Source organism: Nymphalis io, chromosome 22 (genome assembly GCF_905147045.1).
Source record: "Nymphalis io chromosome 22, ilAglIoxx1.1, whole genome shotgun sequence".
In the NCBI taxonomy this organism is placed as follows: domain Eukaryota; kingdom Metazoa; phylum Arthropoda; class Insecta; order Lepidoptera; family Nymphalidae; genus Nymphalis; species Nymphalis io.
In genome coordinates this window covers 2,269,118-2,287,398 of record NC_065909.1, presented here as the reverse complement: position 1 = coordinate 2,287,398, position 18,281 = coordinate 2,269,118, and the positions used below count along the sequence as shown (strand labels likewise).

Sequence of the window (18,281 nt, the reverse complement as noted above, 5' to 3'; positions counted from 1 at the left end):
CTTTTGACTTCGACTTGTTTATATAGAGTATTATGAAGCCGTTTGGAAAAAATATATTTTGTTTTATATGTATAGGCCTAATATATAGGGGCCTCCTGAACTAGTGGGGTCTTAGGCATAAATCTGACACTGATAATAATATATAATATTACATAAAATTCATATATGTGATTATCACTTAAAACATACTTAAGGATTTCTTAAATAAAAAGTTTTTTTTTTATCAAAAGTATAAATATATTTTAATAAAGTAAAACTAAACTAAAAAACTAAAGTTCATCTGTTATTTTAGTGTCTACATCTAATGAGTGGTTTTTAATAACACTTGCGTAATAGTGTGCGGAGGCTCGAGGCGTGCGCTTGCGCAGAGGGTCCTCAAAGTCGATTTGATATAAACCGAACTTGGATCTGAAATAATAATCGTTATTTTATATTACTAAGTTAGTTTAATAATAATAAGTTTAATAGTGGTAATAACGCGTGAGTCTTAACCGATGATCGTGGGTTCAAACCCACTGAGTTTTCATGTCCTTAATTTGTGATTATAATTCATCTCGTGCTTTACGATGAAGGTGAAAAACATCGTGAGGAAACCTGCATGTGTCTAATTTCACTGAAATTCTGCCATATGTGTATTCCACCAACCCGCATTGGACCAGTGTGGTGGAATAAGCTCCATACCTTCTCCTCAAAAAGGGAGAGGAGGTCTTAGCCCAGCAGTGGGAAATTCACTGTTACTCTTATATAGTATATTACCAATACACATAAAATATGTCAATAACTTAGTTACATACCTACATTCAATTGAAGCTAATAAAAGTTATATACAAATAATCATTCACATATACATTGATCGGTGGTAGTCGATGACGTAAAAGGTAACTAATGAGAGAAGTTTGGGGCCAAATTGATCAGAATTTGACCAATGATTTAGAAATGAAACAAGAATGCTAAAACAACAATAGTCATTCCAATATCTTACCGGTAACCATCAGACCATTCAAAGTTGTCTATCAGCGTCCAGGCTGTGTATCCTGTTACCTTGACTCCGTCTTCGATCGCTAGAAGAACCTAAAAAAAACAAAACAAATCTCAAAATGTTTCTTTAATTATTAGCATATTTAAGTAATCATTTTATAATATTAAATTAAATTTATATAATTCACCGATTCGGGTAGGGACCGCTCACTTATCACATATTCTACCGCTAAACAGCAATACTTAGTATTTTTGCCACAAAGGATATAACATTTTAGTTCCCAAGGTCGGTGGCACATTGACTATGAAAGGAATGGTTAATATTTTTTAGAGAGGCAATGTCTATGGGCGATGGTGACCACTTACTATCAGGCCCATATTCCCGTCCGCCTAGCCATTTAAAAAAAATCCTTTAACGGTAACAAGTGTAAACATAAACGAGTATTTGTCAACTTTTAGGATGATCAGTTAAAACTGTGTCGAAGTATATCTATCTCAAGCAGATACACTTTGACATTTTTTTCTATACAACAACAATATTTTGGAAAGCCTTTTTTTTTTTTTTATAGAATAGGAAGGCGGACGAGCATATGGGCCACCTGATGGTAAGTGGTCACCAACGCTCATAGACATTGACATTGTAAGAAATGTCAACCATCGCTTACATCAACAATGCGCCATCAACCTTGGGAACTAAGATTTTATGTCCCTTGTGCCTGTAATTACACTGGCTCACTCACCCTTCAAATCGGAACACAACAATATCAAGTATTGCTGTTTTGCGGTAGAATATCTGATGAGTGGGTGGTACCTACCCAAACGAGCTTGCACAAAGCCCTACCACCAGTAAATTTTCCCTTTCAATCCAGGACCTTCCCTCGCACTCATATTTGTGCATAAAGGTGGTTGGTAATGGTGGTGGTTGTGTGCATATTTGGTGGTTCCTATTAACCTGTTCCAAATGCTCCTTATAATATTGTACTCGGTCATGATCATCTAAACCGCCGTCGTAACTTGCGTATCCATTCTCAGTGATGAGTATCTCAATGTCTCCGTACTGTTCCTTAAGCCAGGCTAGTTGACGACGAAGTCCTTCAGGATATATCTGAATCAAATAAAAATAAAAATTAACTTGAACCAATGTATTTGGAGTCTTGAAGACCATAAATTATTTCATAGATCCTCCATCTATGAAGAATGTATTGCTAGTTATTAGCATATGGGTAATGATTCTTGTCCATTATCATGAAAGTTATTTCGTAACCAGTGAACAAAACAAGTTTCGTTAATTATATGGATACGACCTTCTTAGAGGTTACATGTTTGATGAAGAAAAAATTTTTGAACTATCAAATTATATTCTTGCTAAGCATCATTGAAACATAATATAATATGCTATTTTTTAAATCAGCTTCCTTTTAATTATCAAAAATTCACTTTTAATTTCAAGGTAGAATACGTACATAGAACCAGCTAGTTGCTGCGGGTTTCCATTCAGGTCTAACAGATAGGATAATGTCAAGATCAGGTGCACCGGCAAAAGGCCATGGACCTATGGGTTCTCTTTCCTTCGCTGGTTTCACGACCCGTGAAGTGTAATAGTTGAATCCGAAGAAGTCGTAAGTTCCTGTAAATGAAAAAAAATGCTGAAGTCGAATTCTAAAGACAATAATATCAATTTTCTCGAAATATCCATAATTTTGCGCTTTCTTATAATTTGCCTTTAAATTAAATATATATATATATATATATATATATATATATATATATATATATATATATATATATATATTACATAAGTATTTTAGTCTTGATTGGGCACCAGTTAACAGATATTCTAGCGCAAAACAAAAGAACTTATAAGTGTAACCTTGAGTGCCTGTAGGCATGAAGGATATAACATTTTAGTTCCCAAAATTGTTGGTGCATTGGCGATGTCAGAGATGGTTAACATTTCTTATATTTAATGTCTTTGAGCAGTGGTGACCACTTACCATCAGGGGGCCCTATGGAAAATCCCCCTACCTATTATTTACAAATAAAAATTACAATGTCAAGAAAATGAATACACCTTGGGGTATAAATTCAAACCTTTTATGAAATCTATTTCTTCTTGAGTAAAAGTTGGTAATCTTGATTTTGGTAAGCCTTCTTTCTTGCTTTTCTCTGCAATTATTTTTTCAATGACCGGCGGCCAGCCTCCCTCTTTGGAGTATATTGGATGGGCAAACATACCAACCTATAAGAATTTTTATTTTAACTTAGATATAATATTTATGTTTCAATGTAATATTAAATAAACTTAGTTGATTTAATTAAAAAGTTACAAAATAAAATTGTGTCGTAAGAAAAAAAACCTATAAGAATTTTATATTAATTGGATTAATTACATTTAACATTCAAAATAATATAATGATTAAAAAACTTACCATAAATTGTCTTGTCAATTCAGTTATTTCGACATCATTTTCGTTTTCTGGTTCAAGCCATAATATTTGATTCGAAAGTGACACTTTGCCTGTAAAATATACATTAAGAATTAATTTTATTGTTCCTAAAATCAATTCACATTTGGTCAAATAATATAGTTAATTGTTTTAATTCTCCACGTTTTGCCAATAATATCCGAGATCATTGGCTCGATTTATACGTGACAAATACGCCTAGAAAACTTTATGATGTTACTTCAATAGATATTCCTTACTATATCCAAATGAACGAAGATTGTTTTTTTTTTTATAGAATAGGAAGGCGGACGAGCATATGGGCCACCTGATGGTAAGTGGTCACCAAGGCTCTTAGACATTGGCATTGTAAGAAATGTCAACCATCGCTTACATATCCAATGCGCCACCAACCTTTTTAGAACTAAGATTTTATGTCCCTTGTGCCTGTAATTACACTGGCTCACTCACCCTTCAAACCGGAACACAACAATATCAAGTATTGCTGTTTTGCGGTAGAATATCTGATGAAAGATTAATATGATATTTTTAATCATATAAGCGGTAATACTCAAGGGAGTCATATTATATTATCCATATAAAATTTATTAATTTGGGATTCGATAGCCATGTGTGAATAATGTCCCAGGATATTATTAATTTATAAGAAATCCTATTAAAAGAATTAATATTTAGATTGAATTTGTGTTTAAACCGTGTTATATTTTTGGTTCTATTATAATCTTCAAATAGTAATTGTACTAAGCATGAAATTACCATTATATTTTGGTCTGAATTCTTCATCATATATTCTCCAAGCTTTGGCGTGGGCGAGCATAGCGTGCTTGTTACAGATGTAGTTACCGACTCCAGCACTGAGAATTCCAGGAGCGTGCATGGCGGTATTGTAGACTATTTCACAGAAGATTATAGGTTCATTTAGTGTTATCCAGGTTTTGACACGATCACCGTAGAGCGAGAACACGACGCGTGCATAATCCGCAAACCAATCAGATACTAAAGGATTCGCCCAGCCACCTGATGTAAGAAAATTTAGGTCACACGTAGTTATACAATTAGAGATTTAAGAATTAAAGAGACCAGATGATCCACGATTAGAACACATGAATCGCAACTTCTGATTTATTAAATCCAAATAACGTTTTTAAATCCAAATAGATAAAACTGAGTTTTCATTTTCAAATAATGCATCTGTGTTAATAATTCATCTCGTGTTCAACGGTGTGTCAAAACGTTCAGAAAGTTCTATCGAAAATCTATAGTTAACCAGGTGTATTGGATGAAAATTTGTCACAATTTTCTTATTTACTAATCATCACGTTGAAATACCTAAGTCCTGCAAGGATTGCGGCAAGTCCCAATGGTAAAGCGTGACAACGGGTTCGATGCCCTTTTCAAGCAGAGCATCAATCAGTTCATTATAGTATTTCTTTCCGTCTTCACTGATAGTATGCGGGAAACCGGATGGCATTAACCTTGTCCATGCAATTGAGAACCTGTAAATTGCAATTACATATTAATTTTAACAGTATTATTACTCGCGACAGTTAGCGCCTTTTTCCACGATTTTCGTCACTTTTTTGCTCCTGGACGAAGGGCTCGCGAACTATCGATATCGTTAAGCAGCCATGAATTTTCAAAGTTGAACTGCGTAAATATACCCAAAAATGTGGAGGGTCAATTTCCAGTAATGTTTCGGTATGTTTCGTACTAATTCATTCGAATAATGTCTATAATAGCCTATAGAAAGTCACCATATGTATATGTCTATTTTGAGCCAAGATCGCGCAATGGTTAGAAGACGTGAATAATCTAAGAAAGCAGGTACAAACCCTGATAAGAACTAATACTTTTCTTTTACTTTTAGTCAGCTATATACAATGTCCTATATGAAAATAACGAACTACATGCGTTTTACACGACTGCCCGAAAAAAGGAGTGTAATGATTTACGGGTTTATGTATGTATGTATTTATATAATTATACATGTGCGTTTCATTATTCCACCATTACTTTTAAAGGCCTTCTTACATCATCCCGCGTGACACTGGCTATTACTCTAGGGGTTAAATTTTTAAAAACATAAACCAACATAATAGAATTACTGAAATTCAGAACTAAGTATGGCATAAAAACTATATTATACGAAGGATCACAGCCTTACAATACATTACCAAGAGACGTTATAAATGCGAACTTTTTTTATAGAATAGGAAGGCGGACGAGCATATGGGCTACCTAATGGTAAGTGGTCACCAACGCCCTTAGACATTGGCATTGTAAGAAATATCAACCATCCCTTATATAGCCAATGCGCCACCAACCATGGGAACTAAGATTTTATGTCCCTTGTGCCTGTAATTACAATGGTTCACTCACCCTTCAAACCGGAACACAACAATATCAAGTACTGCTGTTTTGCGGTAGAATATCTGATGAGAGGGTGGTACCTACACAGACAAGCTTGCACAAGGCCCTATAACCAGTAAACTCAATTATTTTATTCAAAAAAAGATTAAAAAGTTATTTACTGGCACAAAATGTAGACTTATAAGTTATGTTATTAATAGTACTTTATATCTAATATTATTTCTTAAGTTAAAGTGAACTTTATTCTTGTTTCCCTTAAACGTTAAAAATCCTTCCTTTGTGCTAACTTGCTGTATAAAAGGAACACGTATGCCAATTTTCATGCTAACCCCAGTAGGCTGTGCGTCGATATGTCAATCAGTCAGTTATATATATTGATTTATATATAGATATATGTATACATATGTATTTGATAACCTTATATATATAATTATCCGTGTTGCAAATAGGTTATCGATATTGTTAAAATGGAAATTTCAAGGCAAAAGTGAACATATATTTACTATTATAACAACAAACAACCTCCTCACCTCTTACACTCTATGAGAAGTGCTACATACGTTTGTAAGTACACGGGCTCTTTTGATATTGGTGACTTCTTGAAGAATTGCAATCCTATTGACAACATTTGCAAGCCTATTGAAAACTATTTCGTTTTAATAGGCACACCTTGTTGCTTAGTCATTTCTTGGTGATTTTCTACGGAAATGAGTGTATTGATAACACTATGACCAAATTTTAGTTTATCTGTATTCCTAGTGCGTGTTTTTTTGCTTATTTAATGACGTTATTGTAACTGCGATATGTATGAAATGAAAAAGCCTCATCTAGTGACAATAATTCAGAATTCCACCGGAATTACAAATTAATAGGATTTGAAAATTAATTAAGAATCTATGAGAACTAATGGAATTATCTTCATTTTTCGAAGGTATTGGTATACCTACATATATTTTATATACATATATTCGAAATTTTGACCTATTGACTGGTGTAGCCAACAATTTCCTTATATGGATAAGATGTATCAATATCATATGAGTTTTAACCTCGAACAGCTTTTTTTATTCGTCATCTGTGCACTGCGGGAACAGGGTGGGGGGGGGTTATTTTATGTGGGGATCGCTGGTGTCCAAGGCGCCGAGTGCGCTCCGAACATCGGAATACCCACTAAAAAACCAGCGGTACCCATTCCGTCTCAACGAGGAGCACCACGAGATAACTTTCGCATGCTACCGTGACGTGTGTCTTGGACCCTGATTCAAAAATCATTGAACAAATATATAGATTTAGAACATTTTGTGAGTTTAAATTGTTCAAGACTACACCGAATGTTAATCATAAAAATATATTCACAGCTTTATTTATAAACATTGATTTCGCTCTTTTTGTCATTATTAATTTGACATTCGAAAGAAGAAGACAGCATTATTTAACATATCACCCGCTAAACGTTTATAAATGAAGCCGATTATTAAGCATTATTTACTGTTTTAAACAAGTTGTTTTCCTTAAATATAATGTGTTTTGTTGTATAGTCGTTTCGTATGTAAATTAACGAAATACTAACTACAAGTACTTATATTATCTATATAAGTATAATTTACTTTATTTTATGAATAGGTACTTTCTTAATATGAGCTTAAAATTTATTTACTGAGGTATATGTACCTATAGAAATCCAAGCCAAGGTTGCTTGCGATTTCAACGTCTTTCTTCCACTGGTTATAACTGTCACAGGCAATATCTCCCGTAGACCCATCATGAATTCTCTCAGGGTGCCTCCGCACGTAGCTGTCCCAAATGCTAGCTGATTTATCTGGAATAAAAAGTTACACGTTTAAGCTAATCGAGGGCACTAATACTTTTATCACATCAGATATATATATATATATTTATATGAAAAGCAAACTTGTTTATGTTAAAACACTGCTGGTGGTAGGGCTTTGTGCAAGCTCGTCTGGGTAGGTACCACCCACTCATCAGATATTCTACCGCAAAACAGCAATACTTGATATTGTTGTGTTCCGGTTTGAAGGGTGAGTGAGCCAGTGTAATTACAGGCACAAGGGACATAAAATCTTAGTTCCCAAGGTTGGTGGCGCATTGGCTATAAGCGATGGTTGACATTTCTTACAATGCCAATGTCTAAGGGCGTTTGGTGACCACTTACCATCAGGTGGCCCATATGCTCGTCCACCTTCCTATTCTATAAAAAAACAAAATAATGTTGGTCAATGTTTGGGGGCAGAATAATTGATGAACGAGTGATATCAATTCAACAACATGGTTACCAATTTACTTGGTGGTAGGGCTTTGTGCAAGCCCATCTGGGTAGGTAACACTTAGTATTGTTGTGTTCCAGTTTGATGGGCGAGTTTGCCAGTGTAACTACAGGTACAAGGGATATATTTATTTATTTATTTAAAAATTTTGACCACCACAATGTGTAGTACGGACAAAAGGCGGACTTAATGCCTGAAGGCATTCTTTGCCAGTCAACCTTTAAGCTAAGTAGAAATCCGTAAAGACCGTAATTAGTAATCAAAAATATATATACATACAAATATAACATCTACAAAATAAATACATCTATAATATATATACTATAAACATATGAGTAATATTGTATTATATATTACATAAGATGACAAGAACTAGGAACGTTCTGACAAAATATGCTCATACTATCTTAGTTCCCACTCCTACCTATTTTATATACAAAGACAGACCTTTTATTTTTATTTTATTTTTTACGCTCGAAAAACGCATTACGCGTTTCCCCTACGGCAACAGTGGGGGGGTATGTGTTCAAGGCGCCGAGTGCACCCCGAACATCGGAATACCTACTAAAAAACCAGCGGTAACCTTTCCGTCTTAACGAGAAGCGCCACAGGATCGCTTTCATCATCATCCGTGATCATGCTACCGTGGCGAAATACAAAGACAGACCTGCGCAAGGCCCTTCGATCATGACTTAATCGCGTTTTTCTCAGATGAATGTATTATATAAAAATTAAGATCAGTCACTTACCACTAATATTCCAGGCACCCTCCACCTGGTAAGCAGCAGTTGCTGCACCGAATTTGAAATCAGGGGGGAAATCTCGACTACCCACCACAGCACTCACCATAAAACTAAAGAAAAATAACAAATTAATAAATTTGAATGTAAAAATGTATTGGCGCGAATTGAGGGTAAGATGTATGTCGTGACGGCTTGATGTGACGATGTAAGGGATATGCTTACATGGTGGTTTTAACTCACCATCAGGTGGGAAGTTTGCCAGTCTGCCTACCTATGTAAAATAAAAATAAAAACTTTCTCTATCTATAACATTTACAGACAATAGTGTAATCTAATACGGTTTTGTTATCTTTATTGCTAGTAATAATTTTGTTACAGTTTTTTTAAACACTTATGTAATAAAGTTAATAATAATAATGTTGGTTCACGACGACTTGGTTATATTGGTCGCTATACTAATATTACTGGTGGTAGGGCTTTGTGCAAGCTCGTCTGGGTAGGTACCACCCACTCATCAGATATTCTACCGCAAAACAGCAATACTTGATATTGTTGTGTTCCGGTTTGAAGGGTGAGTGAGCCAGTGTAATTACAGGCACAAGGGACATAAAATCTTAGTTCCCAAGGTTGGTGGCGCATTGGATATGTAAGCGATGGTTGACATTTCTTACAATGCCAATGTCTAAGAGCGTTGGTGACCACTTACCATCAGGTGGCCCATATGCTCGTCCGCCTTCCTTTTCTATAAAAAAAAAAAAAAAATATATATATATATATATATTTTAAACTTGTGATTATATTATGATGTAATTATCTTATGTTCTCATGTAAGTGAATATTATTTTTAATGAGAAATAAAGTTTCTTTAACCCGAAACGTGGTATGTTTGATAGGTACTCTAGTGACATCAGACCGAATCAAAAGTATCCGAAAATACGACAAAACGCTTGGAAAAAACGTAGGTAGCGCCCTGCGCTTCCGTTGTCTCGTCTTGGCGGGGATTCCTGTATTAAGATAATGTGATTGGATAACAGATTGTCGTGCCGGTTGGTGACCGGTAGGTGGGGTCCCGGCGGCCACTTCCGGGGGGGTTCGGGGGCCCTTCCGTCCGGCGGGTCAGTGTATTTTTCCTTTTGGCAACCACTTGGGGAAACACGCCTCCACGCTTTGCCCATCCCTATCGTGGCAATACATCGCTCGCTTCACGTCTCTTTTCCATTTCATTTTTCCCAAATGGCGCAACAAAAAAGAAATAACGGTCGTACAGCGGTGCACACCCCCACCATACCCTCGCTGTTTGAGGTCGAGTTCTCTAACATCCGAGGACTCCACACTAACCTCAACGCTGTCCACCACCATCTCGAGACAGCACGGCCAGCAATGTTGTTTCTCACGGAGACACAAATACTCCGTCCTGCCGATACCAGCTACCTTAATTATCCCGGCTACACGCTTGAAGAATCCTTCAAAGCGAAAGCCGGAGTATGCTTGTTCGTCAGGACGGATGTTTGCTGTCACCGACTGCGCTGCTTGGAGGACCCCTCCTTCTCCATGTTGGTGGTACGTGTGGACCTGGTTCGTCAGAGCCGAGTCTACGTGTGCCTCTACAGATCCCACAATGGTGACTTGGAGACAAGCCGATTATTTGACCATCTTAGTCGGGTGGCAGATGCTGCGCAAGAGCAATTTCCTAACGGTGTTGGTGTTTTTGGGGGATTTAATGCTCACCACGAATCCTGGTTGAAATCCCTCAAAACTGACCATGCTGGAAGGACTGCTCATGCTTTTGCTCTCACACATGACTTGACCCAACTGGTTGATCAGCCCACCAGGATCCCAGACATTGATGGGCAAGCACCTTCTCTACTGGACCTTCTGCTGACTTCTCACCCGGTGGAATATCAGGTTGTGGTTCAGGCTCCTCTTGGCTCTTCGGATCACAGCCTTATTTCTACCAGAGTGCCACAGGCCAAGCTGCCGCCACTAGCGGTATGCAAACGTCGCGTTTGGCACTATAAGTCGGCGGATTGGGACGGTATGCGCGATTACTATGCGTCGGTCCCTTGGAAGGAACGTTGCTTCAGTGGGAATGACCCGACAGCTAGTGCCGCTGCCGTTGCTGGCGAGATCATGCTGGGAATGGAATACTACATTCCTAGCTCAGATCTCGTCAGTAGGAGTACGCGTAACCGTTGGTTCACTCGTGAATGTGCCGATGCTGTATCATCTAAGCAGGCGGCATATCGCAAGTGGATCAACGGCTGCATTAGCGGGGCATCTAACATTGACTCACTGAAAGCAAACTATAATAAAAATTCCAAGTCCTGTAGAAAGGCATACACGAGAGCGGATACACAGCGCATTGTACAGATTGGTCATGACCTTGTTTCGCATCCTAGGGGCTCCCGTAGCTTCTGGCGTCTGACCAAGTCTGTGCAAAACAATTTCTGCCAACCTTCGCTGCCACCGCTCAGAAATCCGGACGGATCGCTAGCTCACAGTCCGCAAGAGCAAGCTGATCTCCTGGCTAAACTCTTTGCCGACAATTCCGTCATCGATGATTGTAGTGCACTGCCACCTACAATACCTGCATGTGGCCATACGATGCCTGACATTAAAATCAGGCAACGTGATGTGCGTGCGGAGCTGCAATCACTTGATGTACGGAAAGCTAGCGGTCCCGATGGAATACCAGCCATAGTGCTGAAGAAGTGCGCAGCGGAGCTGTCTCCTGTGTTAACGCGCCTGTTCCAACTTTCTCTCTCTTCGGGAAGTGTGCCGGAGGCTTGGAGAAAAGCTAATGTGCAAGCGGTTCCCAAAAAAGGGGATCGGTCTGACCCGGCAAATTATCGGCCAATAGCTATCACCTCAATACTTTGTAAGGTGATGGAACAGATTTTAAACAACCAACTGATCCATTACCTAGAAGATCACTCTTTAATTAATTATCGTCAATACGGGTTTCGACCAAAACGGTCCACAGGTGATCTTCTAGCGTACGTAACGCACCTCTGGGGTGAAGTTATCGACAAGCATGGAGAATCGTTGGTTGTCAGCCTCGATATCTCCAAGGCTTTCGACAGGGTCTGGCACAGAAGTCTTCTCTCCAAGCTGCCGGCATATGGTCTGCCTGCTCAGCTATGCACCTGGATTGCCAGCTTCCTACACAAGCGTAGCCTTCGTGTTTTAGTTGATGGTTGCGCTTCACAATTCTATGTAGTGAATGCTGGGGTCCCCCAGGGATCTGTGCTATCTCCCACACTCTTTCTTTTGCATATCAATGATATGCTCTCTCTTGGGAACATACATTGCTATGCAGACGATAGTACAGTGCATGGTGGATACCACGGACGCGCAGTGGCTGGGCGAGCGGAAATTGAGGAGAGGCGGAAGAATCTTGTCATTGAACTCGATAGGACGTTAGAGCTCATCGCCAAATGGGGCTCTGATAATCTTGTTGAGTTTAATGCCAAGAAAACACAGGTATGCGCTCTTACGGCGAAAAAGTCAACATTTTCCCCTCTTCCCTCCCTCTGTGGTACTCCGCTGGTGATGCAAAGCAAAATCGCCATGCTGGGGATTGACGTTCGCTGCGACCTTAGTCCAAGGGATTACATCGAGGCTGTTATAAAAACAGCTTCACGGAAACTCGGAGTTCTGAACAAGGTGCGGCGCTTTTTCACGCCACAAAAACTGTGCCTGCTGTACAAAACACAGGTACGGTCTTGCGTGGAATATTGCTCGCACCTTTGGGATGGCTCCGCTAAGTACCTACTTGAGGCCTTGGACCGGTTGCAGCGACGTGCCGTACGCATTATTGGCGACGTAAAGGTCACAAACACCCTTGAACCTTTACAATTGCGTCGTGAGATAGCAGCACTGAGCGCTTTCTATCGACTGTATCACGGCGAGTGCTCTGAGGAATTATTCTCTCTAATTCCTGCTTCCCCCTTCCTTCTTAAGTCCACGCGAGCTGGTTCTCGATGTCACCGCCTAACTGTGACATCAATTCCATCGCGAACAAAGAAATTTGGCAACTCCTTTCTTTGTCGCACTTCCAAAAAATGGAATTCCTTACCAGCTCACGTGTTCCCCTCCTCTTACAACCCGGGTTCCTTCAAACGAGGCGTGAAGAGGCATCTTGCGGGCCGGCAAGGCGAAGGCGGCTAGTGCAGAACGTTTTTCCCGTCTGTACTGGCCGTCGTCGCGTTTGGACTCTACTACCACTTACCATCAGGTGGAGTAGAGTCATTTGCCCTCCCGGCGAATATATAAAAAAAAAAAAACAGATGGATTAACGAGGTCTTTGTAAAACAGCATTATATTTTGAGTGACTGATTCAATTAATGATTTCCGCTTATCTACGAGTATGTTTAGTTTTAAATTCAATAACTCCAAATCACATTAATTTTACTATGTGGTAAATTTTTGTGAAAGCCCGTCTGGTTATATATCACCCACTCATCAGATATTTAACCGCTAAACAGCAATACTAGTAACAGCCTGTGAATGTCCCACTGCTGGGCTCCTCTCCCTTTTTGAGGAGAAGGTATGGAGCTTATTCCACCACGCTGCTCCAATGCGGGTTGGAGGAATACACATGTGGCAGAATTTCAGTGAAATTAGACACATGTAGGTTTCCTCACGATGTTTTCTTTCGTCGTAAAGCACAAGATGCATTAAAAACACAAATAAAGCACATAAAAATTCAGTGGTGCTTGCACGGGTTTGAACCCACGATCATCGGTTAAGATTCACGCCTTCAAACAGCAATACTTAGTATTATTCAGCATTCCGGCGAATGGCCCATCGTGTGTTTATACTTTTAATAATAACTATGAATAATATAAGTTTATAAAGCATTATTATGATGCCTTGTCTAAGATAAAGATAATTTATTATTCATAAATGTTATACCGCGCTATCTTATCTCCTAAAATTGCCAAGTAAACAGTTAAATCCCCATAAATAGATAACCGACCACCCCATTCGTAATTGTACGACGTTTATTATTTTATTTATTTTAATAAAAATGAAAAAACATGTATTAAAATTAATATTATTCTTATTCATGAAGAAAACTCGAAAACGTGGATCACCTGTATAAATGCACGATGTTTATTTCTTTTCTTCTTCTTTCAAATGTAAAATTAGTGATGACAGAAAGAGTACAATAGCTATATATATATAACCACCCACTATGAATCCTTTACTGGTATGTTGTATGTTCAATATTATTTTTCATTAATACATATTTAAAACTATCAGCTTCGAGCGATTCGATATTACCTTACATTTAACTTACTTCGTGTAAAATATCCAAAAGTCAACTATTTTTTTTATCTGATCCTAATAAACTAAAACCTTCTCTGAATAACTACGCACTTAATTCCGTTAACCACATCCAAACCGGATCAGTAGTTTATGAGAAAATCGCAGACATACAAACACACATAAAGGTCCGATTTCTATTTATTTATTTTTATTTTATAAAATAGGTAGGTGGACGAGTATATGGGTCACCTGATGCCCACTAACGCTCTTGGACATGGCATTGTAAGAAATGTTATACCATCGCTTACATCGCCAATGCGCCACCAACCTTGAGAACTAAGATATTATGTCCCTTGTGCCTCTAATTACACTGGCTCACTCACCCTTCAAACCGGAAAACAACAATACCAAGTACTGCTGTTTTGCGGTAGAACATCTGGTGAGTGGGTGGTTCTTTCCCAGACGAGCTTGCACAAAGCCCTACCACCAGTAGAAAACCTCTTTTTCAAGACGGCTTAAAAAGTATTAACGATATAGTTCATGTGATGAAAATATATAAAACGATATTCGTTACTCATTTTTATAACCAATTAATACTAATAATTTGACCTTACGTTATCGGGAATTGTGCGAATCTCAGTTAGTAACGTAAGCTGGATTGCCATCATTGATTTGACATTCGAAAGAAGAAGACACAGCATTGTTTAACTAATCACCCGCTGAACAATGTTAATAAGACCGAATACTGAACCGATTTTGATACAAAAAAATAATTTCATTTGTCCCGCTGTTGGACTAAGGCCTCTACTTAGATTAGACAAACAACGCTGCTTGATTGCGGGATCGTGGATACTTATGTAACTGATCTTCATCTGCTGAGCACGAGATGAATTGTAAGCACAATTTAAGCACATGACACTTCAGTGGGGCTCAACTCAACTCAAAGTCTTCGGTTAATATTTCCGAGTTCTAGCCACTGGGCCGGCAGCTCCATATAACGCGTATAATATTAACGATAACAACATTGATAAAAATTTGAACAACCAATATTAGGATTTATATAGCTGCTGCTCTCTTTCTGCCATCATAAATTTTATATTTGAAAGAAAAAAACAAAACATCGTGCATCTATGCAGATGATATACAATATTTATTAGTTAGAGCATTAATAGCGTTAAGAGCATTAATAGAGCAAAAATATGTTTTCACTTATATGTTTAAAAAATTAAAAAAATATATATATTGTAAAAATTAAGAATGTAATTGTAAAAAAATTATGTACATTGCAAACATACATAAAAAATATGATTTTATATTTATTACAGAATTATGTTCAATTTAATCAACTTACAGGCTAGTGTTTTATATTCAATTAATAATAAAATCGTATTTAAAAAAAAGTAAGTAAATATTTAAAGAAAAAAACATTTACTAACCTTATGACAACTGTCTTTAACCAACACATATTGAATACTGACAATTTCGCTCAGACTCAGAACTTTTATATCGCCGTTTTCATTATCTATAGCGAGTTATTTATATCAGAAAGTACTTTAAATCTTTATGGGTAAAGCTTTGAACACATCCAATCTATTTTTGATAGTGGCATCTTCACACTAAGCCAAGAAAAAAACCTTCACTATTTGTATTTAACCTATTAAGCCAGTTATCACTATTATATTATACATTAAATCAACTGTTTTAATATACAGTTGTTTAAATAAAATACACTTAGCACTACATACATAAACGAATAATAAAATAATAATGATAATATCCTGGGACATTATTCACACACGGCCATTTGATACCAAAGTAAGCAGAGCTGATATTTTCATTTCATGTATTTTTCTAGGTGGGCAAGTCCGTTTGTGTATCACCCACTCATCATATTTCTTATATTGCCAATGTTATTGGTGGTGGTGACCACTTATCATGAAGTCGCCTGTTTGCTCGTCCGTCTACCTATAACATAAAAAGTATAATGCGTAGCAAAACGGGCCAGCTCAGTATAGCTGAGAACACAGCTCTGGTCTTCTGGTTCCACCACGGAAATCACTCAAAATCAATATACAATTGATTTGTTGTGTGATTTGTTTATATAACAAGAACAGATAATAATGTGTTTTTACAATTAAACGAAAGAAGGAAGAGTTGGGTAAATATTAAATTTAAATTTAAGTGACAAATGCACAAGCTCACAATAATGGCCAATCATTAACAGCTCAAGCGTTGTATAAGCGTTAATCAGACGGAGTTCTTGACCCTAGGCTAACCATTGGGTACAGTGATTTAACAGAATTAAATGCTAATAATTTATACTATAGATAAAATGACGCCTTTAATTTTTGAGGTTACAAAGATTTGCTTCGAACCGGTGCAAGCACCGAATTTTCATTTTACGCTTAACCGTATATTATATATTTATATATATATGTATTATATATTTATTATATATTAATATATAAATATTATTTAATAATCATATCCATTGTCACTGTTGATAAATTAAACATCTGTAAGCGTACAAATATATTTAATACAACACAAGATACAAGTGTTTAAACAGAAATTTAACTAAACAATAAATTGAAAGTTTAAGCAGCAGTTTTCCGTTATATTCTCTAGACAACCTTTGAAGGAGAAAAAAATGAAATAGAGCTATATATAGAAAGAAAATTCCTTAAATTAAATTCAGCTCAACTCAGCTACAAATGAATAAAATTGAAATGTTTGCCTGTGATTTCAAAATAACTGCTTTTAGTTTGATTCTGTTTGCGCGTTAAAACGATTTCATTTTTATTTAAGTTACCGTTTCTACCTAATAATTTAAATATTCTGTATAATTTAAATAGGCATTTTGTCATGTTGTGTTAAATTGACAGTTTGTGAGGGATTTTCGTGAAATGAATTTCACGCTGGTGAAGCCGTGCTAGTTTAAAAGCAAATGAGTCCGTCATTGTCCTTCGGGACAAAGACCTTGCTTCATAACAAGGCTTGGAGCTCGAGGAGTACTATGAAGCTGCGCTAGAACAACTTGGTGGACACGTATAGTACAAAATATTTGATACATATTAAATTTAAAGTAATATACTTAATATTTATAAAGCCGAGATGGCCCAATGGATCGAATTCGTGAATTTAAGTCGATGATCGTGCGTTCAAATCCGAACTAGCACCACTGTAATTTTATGCTGAATATGTATATATAATTCATCTCGTGCTGGACGGTGAAGGAAAACTTTGCCACATGTGTATTCCACCAACCCGCATTGGAGCAGCGTGGTGGAATAAGCTCCAAACCTTCTCCTCAATAAAGTAGAGGAGGCCTTAGCTCAGCAGTGGGATATTCACAAGCTGTTACTGTATACTTAATATATTACTTTAAATTCCTGTTGTTGTTTTTATAAATCATGTTTACGTGATAATCTATCTGTGTTTATGTGTGTATGTTGTGTGTGTATTGTGTAGAATTTATATTGTTAGTGTGCGTAAATATAAACATATTTCAATTTTTTTTCAGTAAGTACAAGGTGAATTATAAACAAATTAACTAGTGAAAAGTAAATAGTGTTTGCTTGGATTTGAACCGTAGCGTTTAAGATTAATTTGCTCTGTCCACTGAGCCATTGTGGCTCTCTTTCTTTCTTTTATCGTCAATAAAACTCTTGCAAAGTGTAGTTTCGTGCATGCGAGTCAAGTACTTATATTTGATTGAAACAAATTGCTATCTAACTGACGTAATGATTAAAGACGTTTGATTTTATGTACTTGCAACGCCACTGAAACAGCTTTCCTTTATTTCGGTGTTAGCGACTGTTTTTAAATCTGGCAATTTAGTAAAATTTAAAATTTTGTTTAATAATCGCCTATTTTTACCCTTAGGTATTTCAATGTTATCAAACGAGAAGTAAATAATCAGGGTAGATGCTTGCTACCATCTTGCTACCATATTAGTCGTTATTCCTTGTTTGTTCAACTATACACTATTTAGGAATTAATTGTCACTGAATTAACTTACAGAGACCTTACACAAGTAGCTCTGTCTCAATGCTTTCTTATGAAAGATATTGAGTTAAGAGAATAGACAATTTAGTACTTTTTAAGAATTTGACATATTACTAACACTAATATACTAACTCCTAAATTGATATCTGCTGGTAAAA

At 37.0% G+C, this 18,281-nt stretch overlaps 1 protein-coding gene across 1 annotated transcript; it reads right to left on the bottom strand.

The window, feature by feature from the left end:
• Positions 1-264: 264 nt before the first annotated feature.
• On the bottom strand, positions 265-15,686 carry LOC126777068 (myrosinase 1-like). The gene is made up of 11 exons (XM_050499937.1): positions 15,552-15,686; positions 8,848-8,951; positions 7,485-7,632; positions 4,773-4,939; positions 4,200-4,460; positions 3,408-3,496; positions 3,070-3,217; positions 2,442-2,605; positions 1,931-2,083; positions 983-1,071; positions 265-408 (listed from the first exon to the last, which is right to left on the bottom strand). The coding sequence occupies exons 1-11, from the start codon at positions 15,578-15,580 to the stop codon at positions 270-272; spliced, it is 1,491 nt and encodes a 496-aa protein (XP_050355894.1). The 5' UTR covers positions 15,581-15,686; the 3' UTR covers positions 265-269.
• Between the last annotated feature and the right edge of the window lie 2,595 nt (positions 15,687-18,281).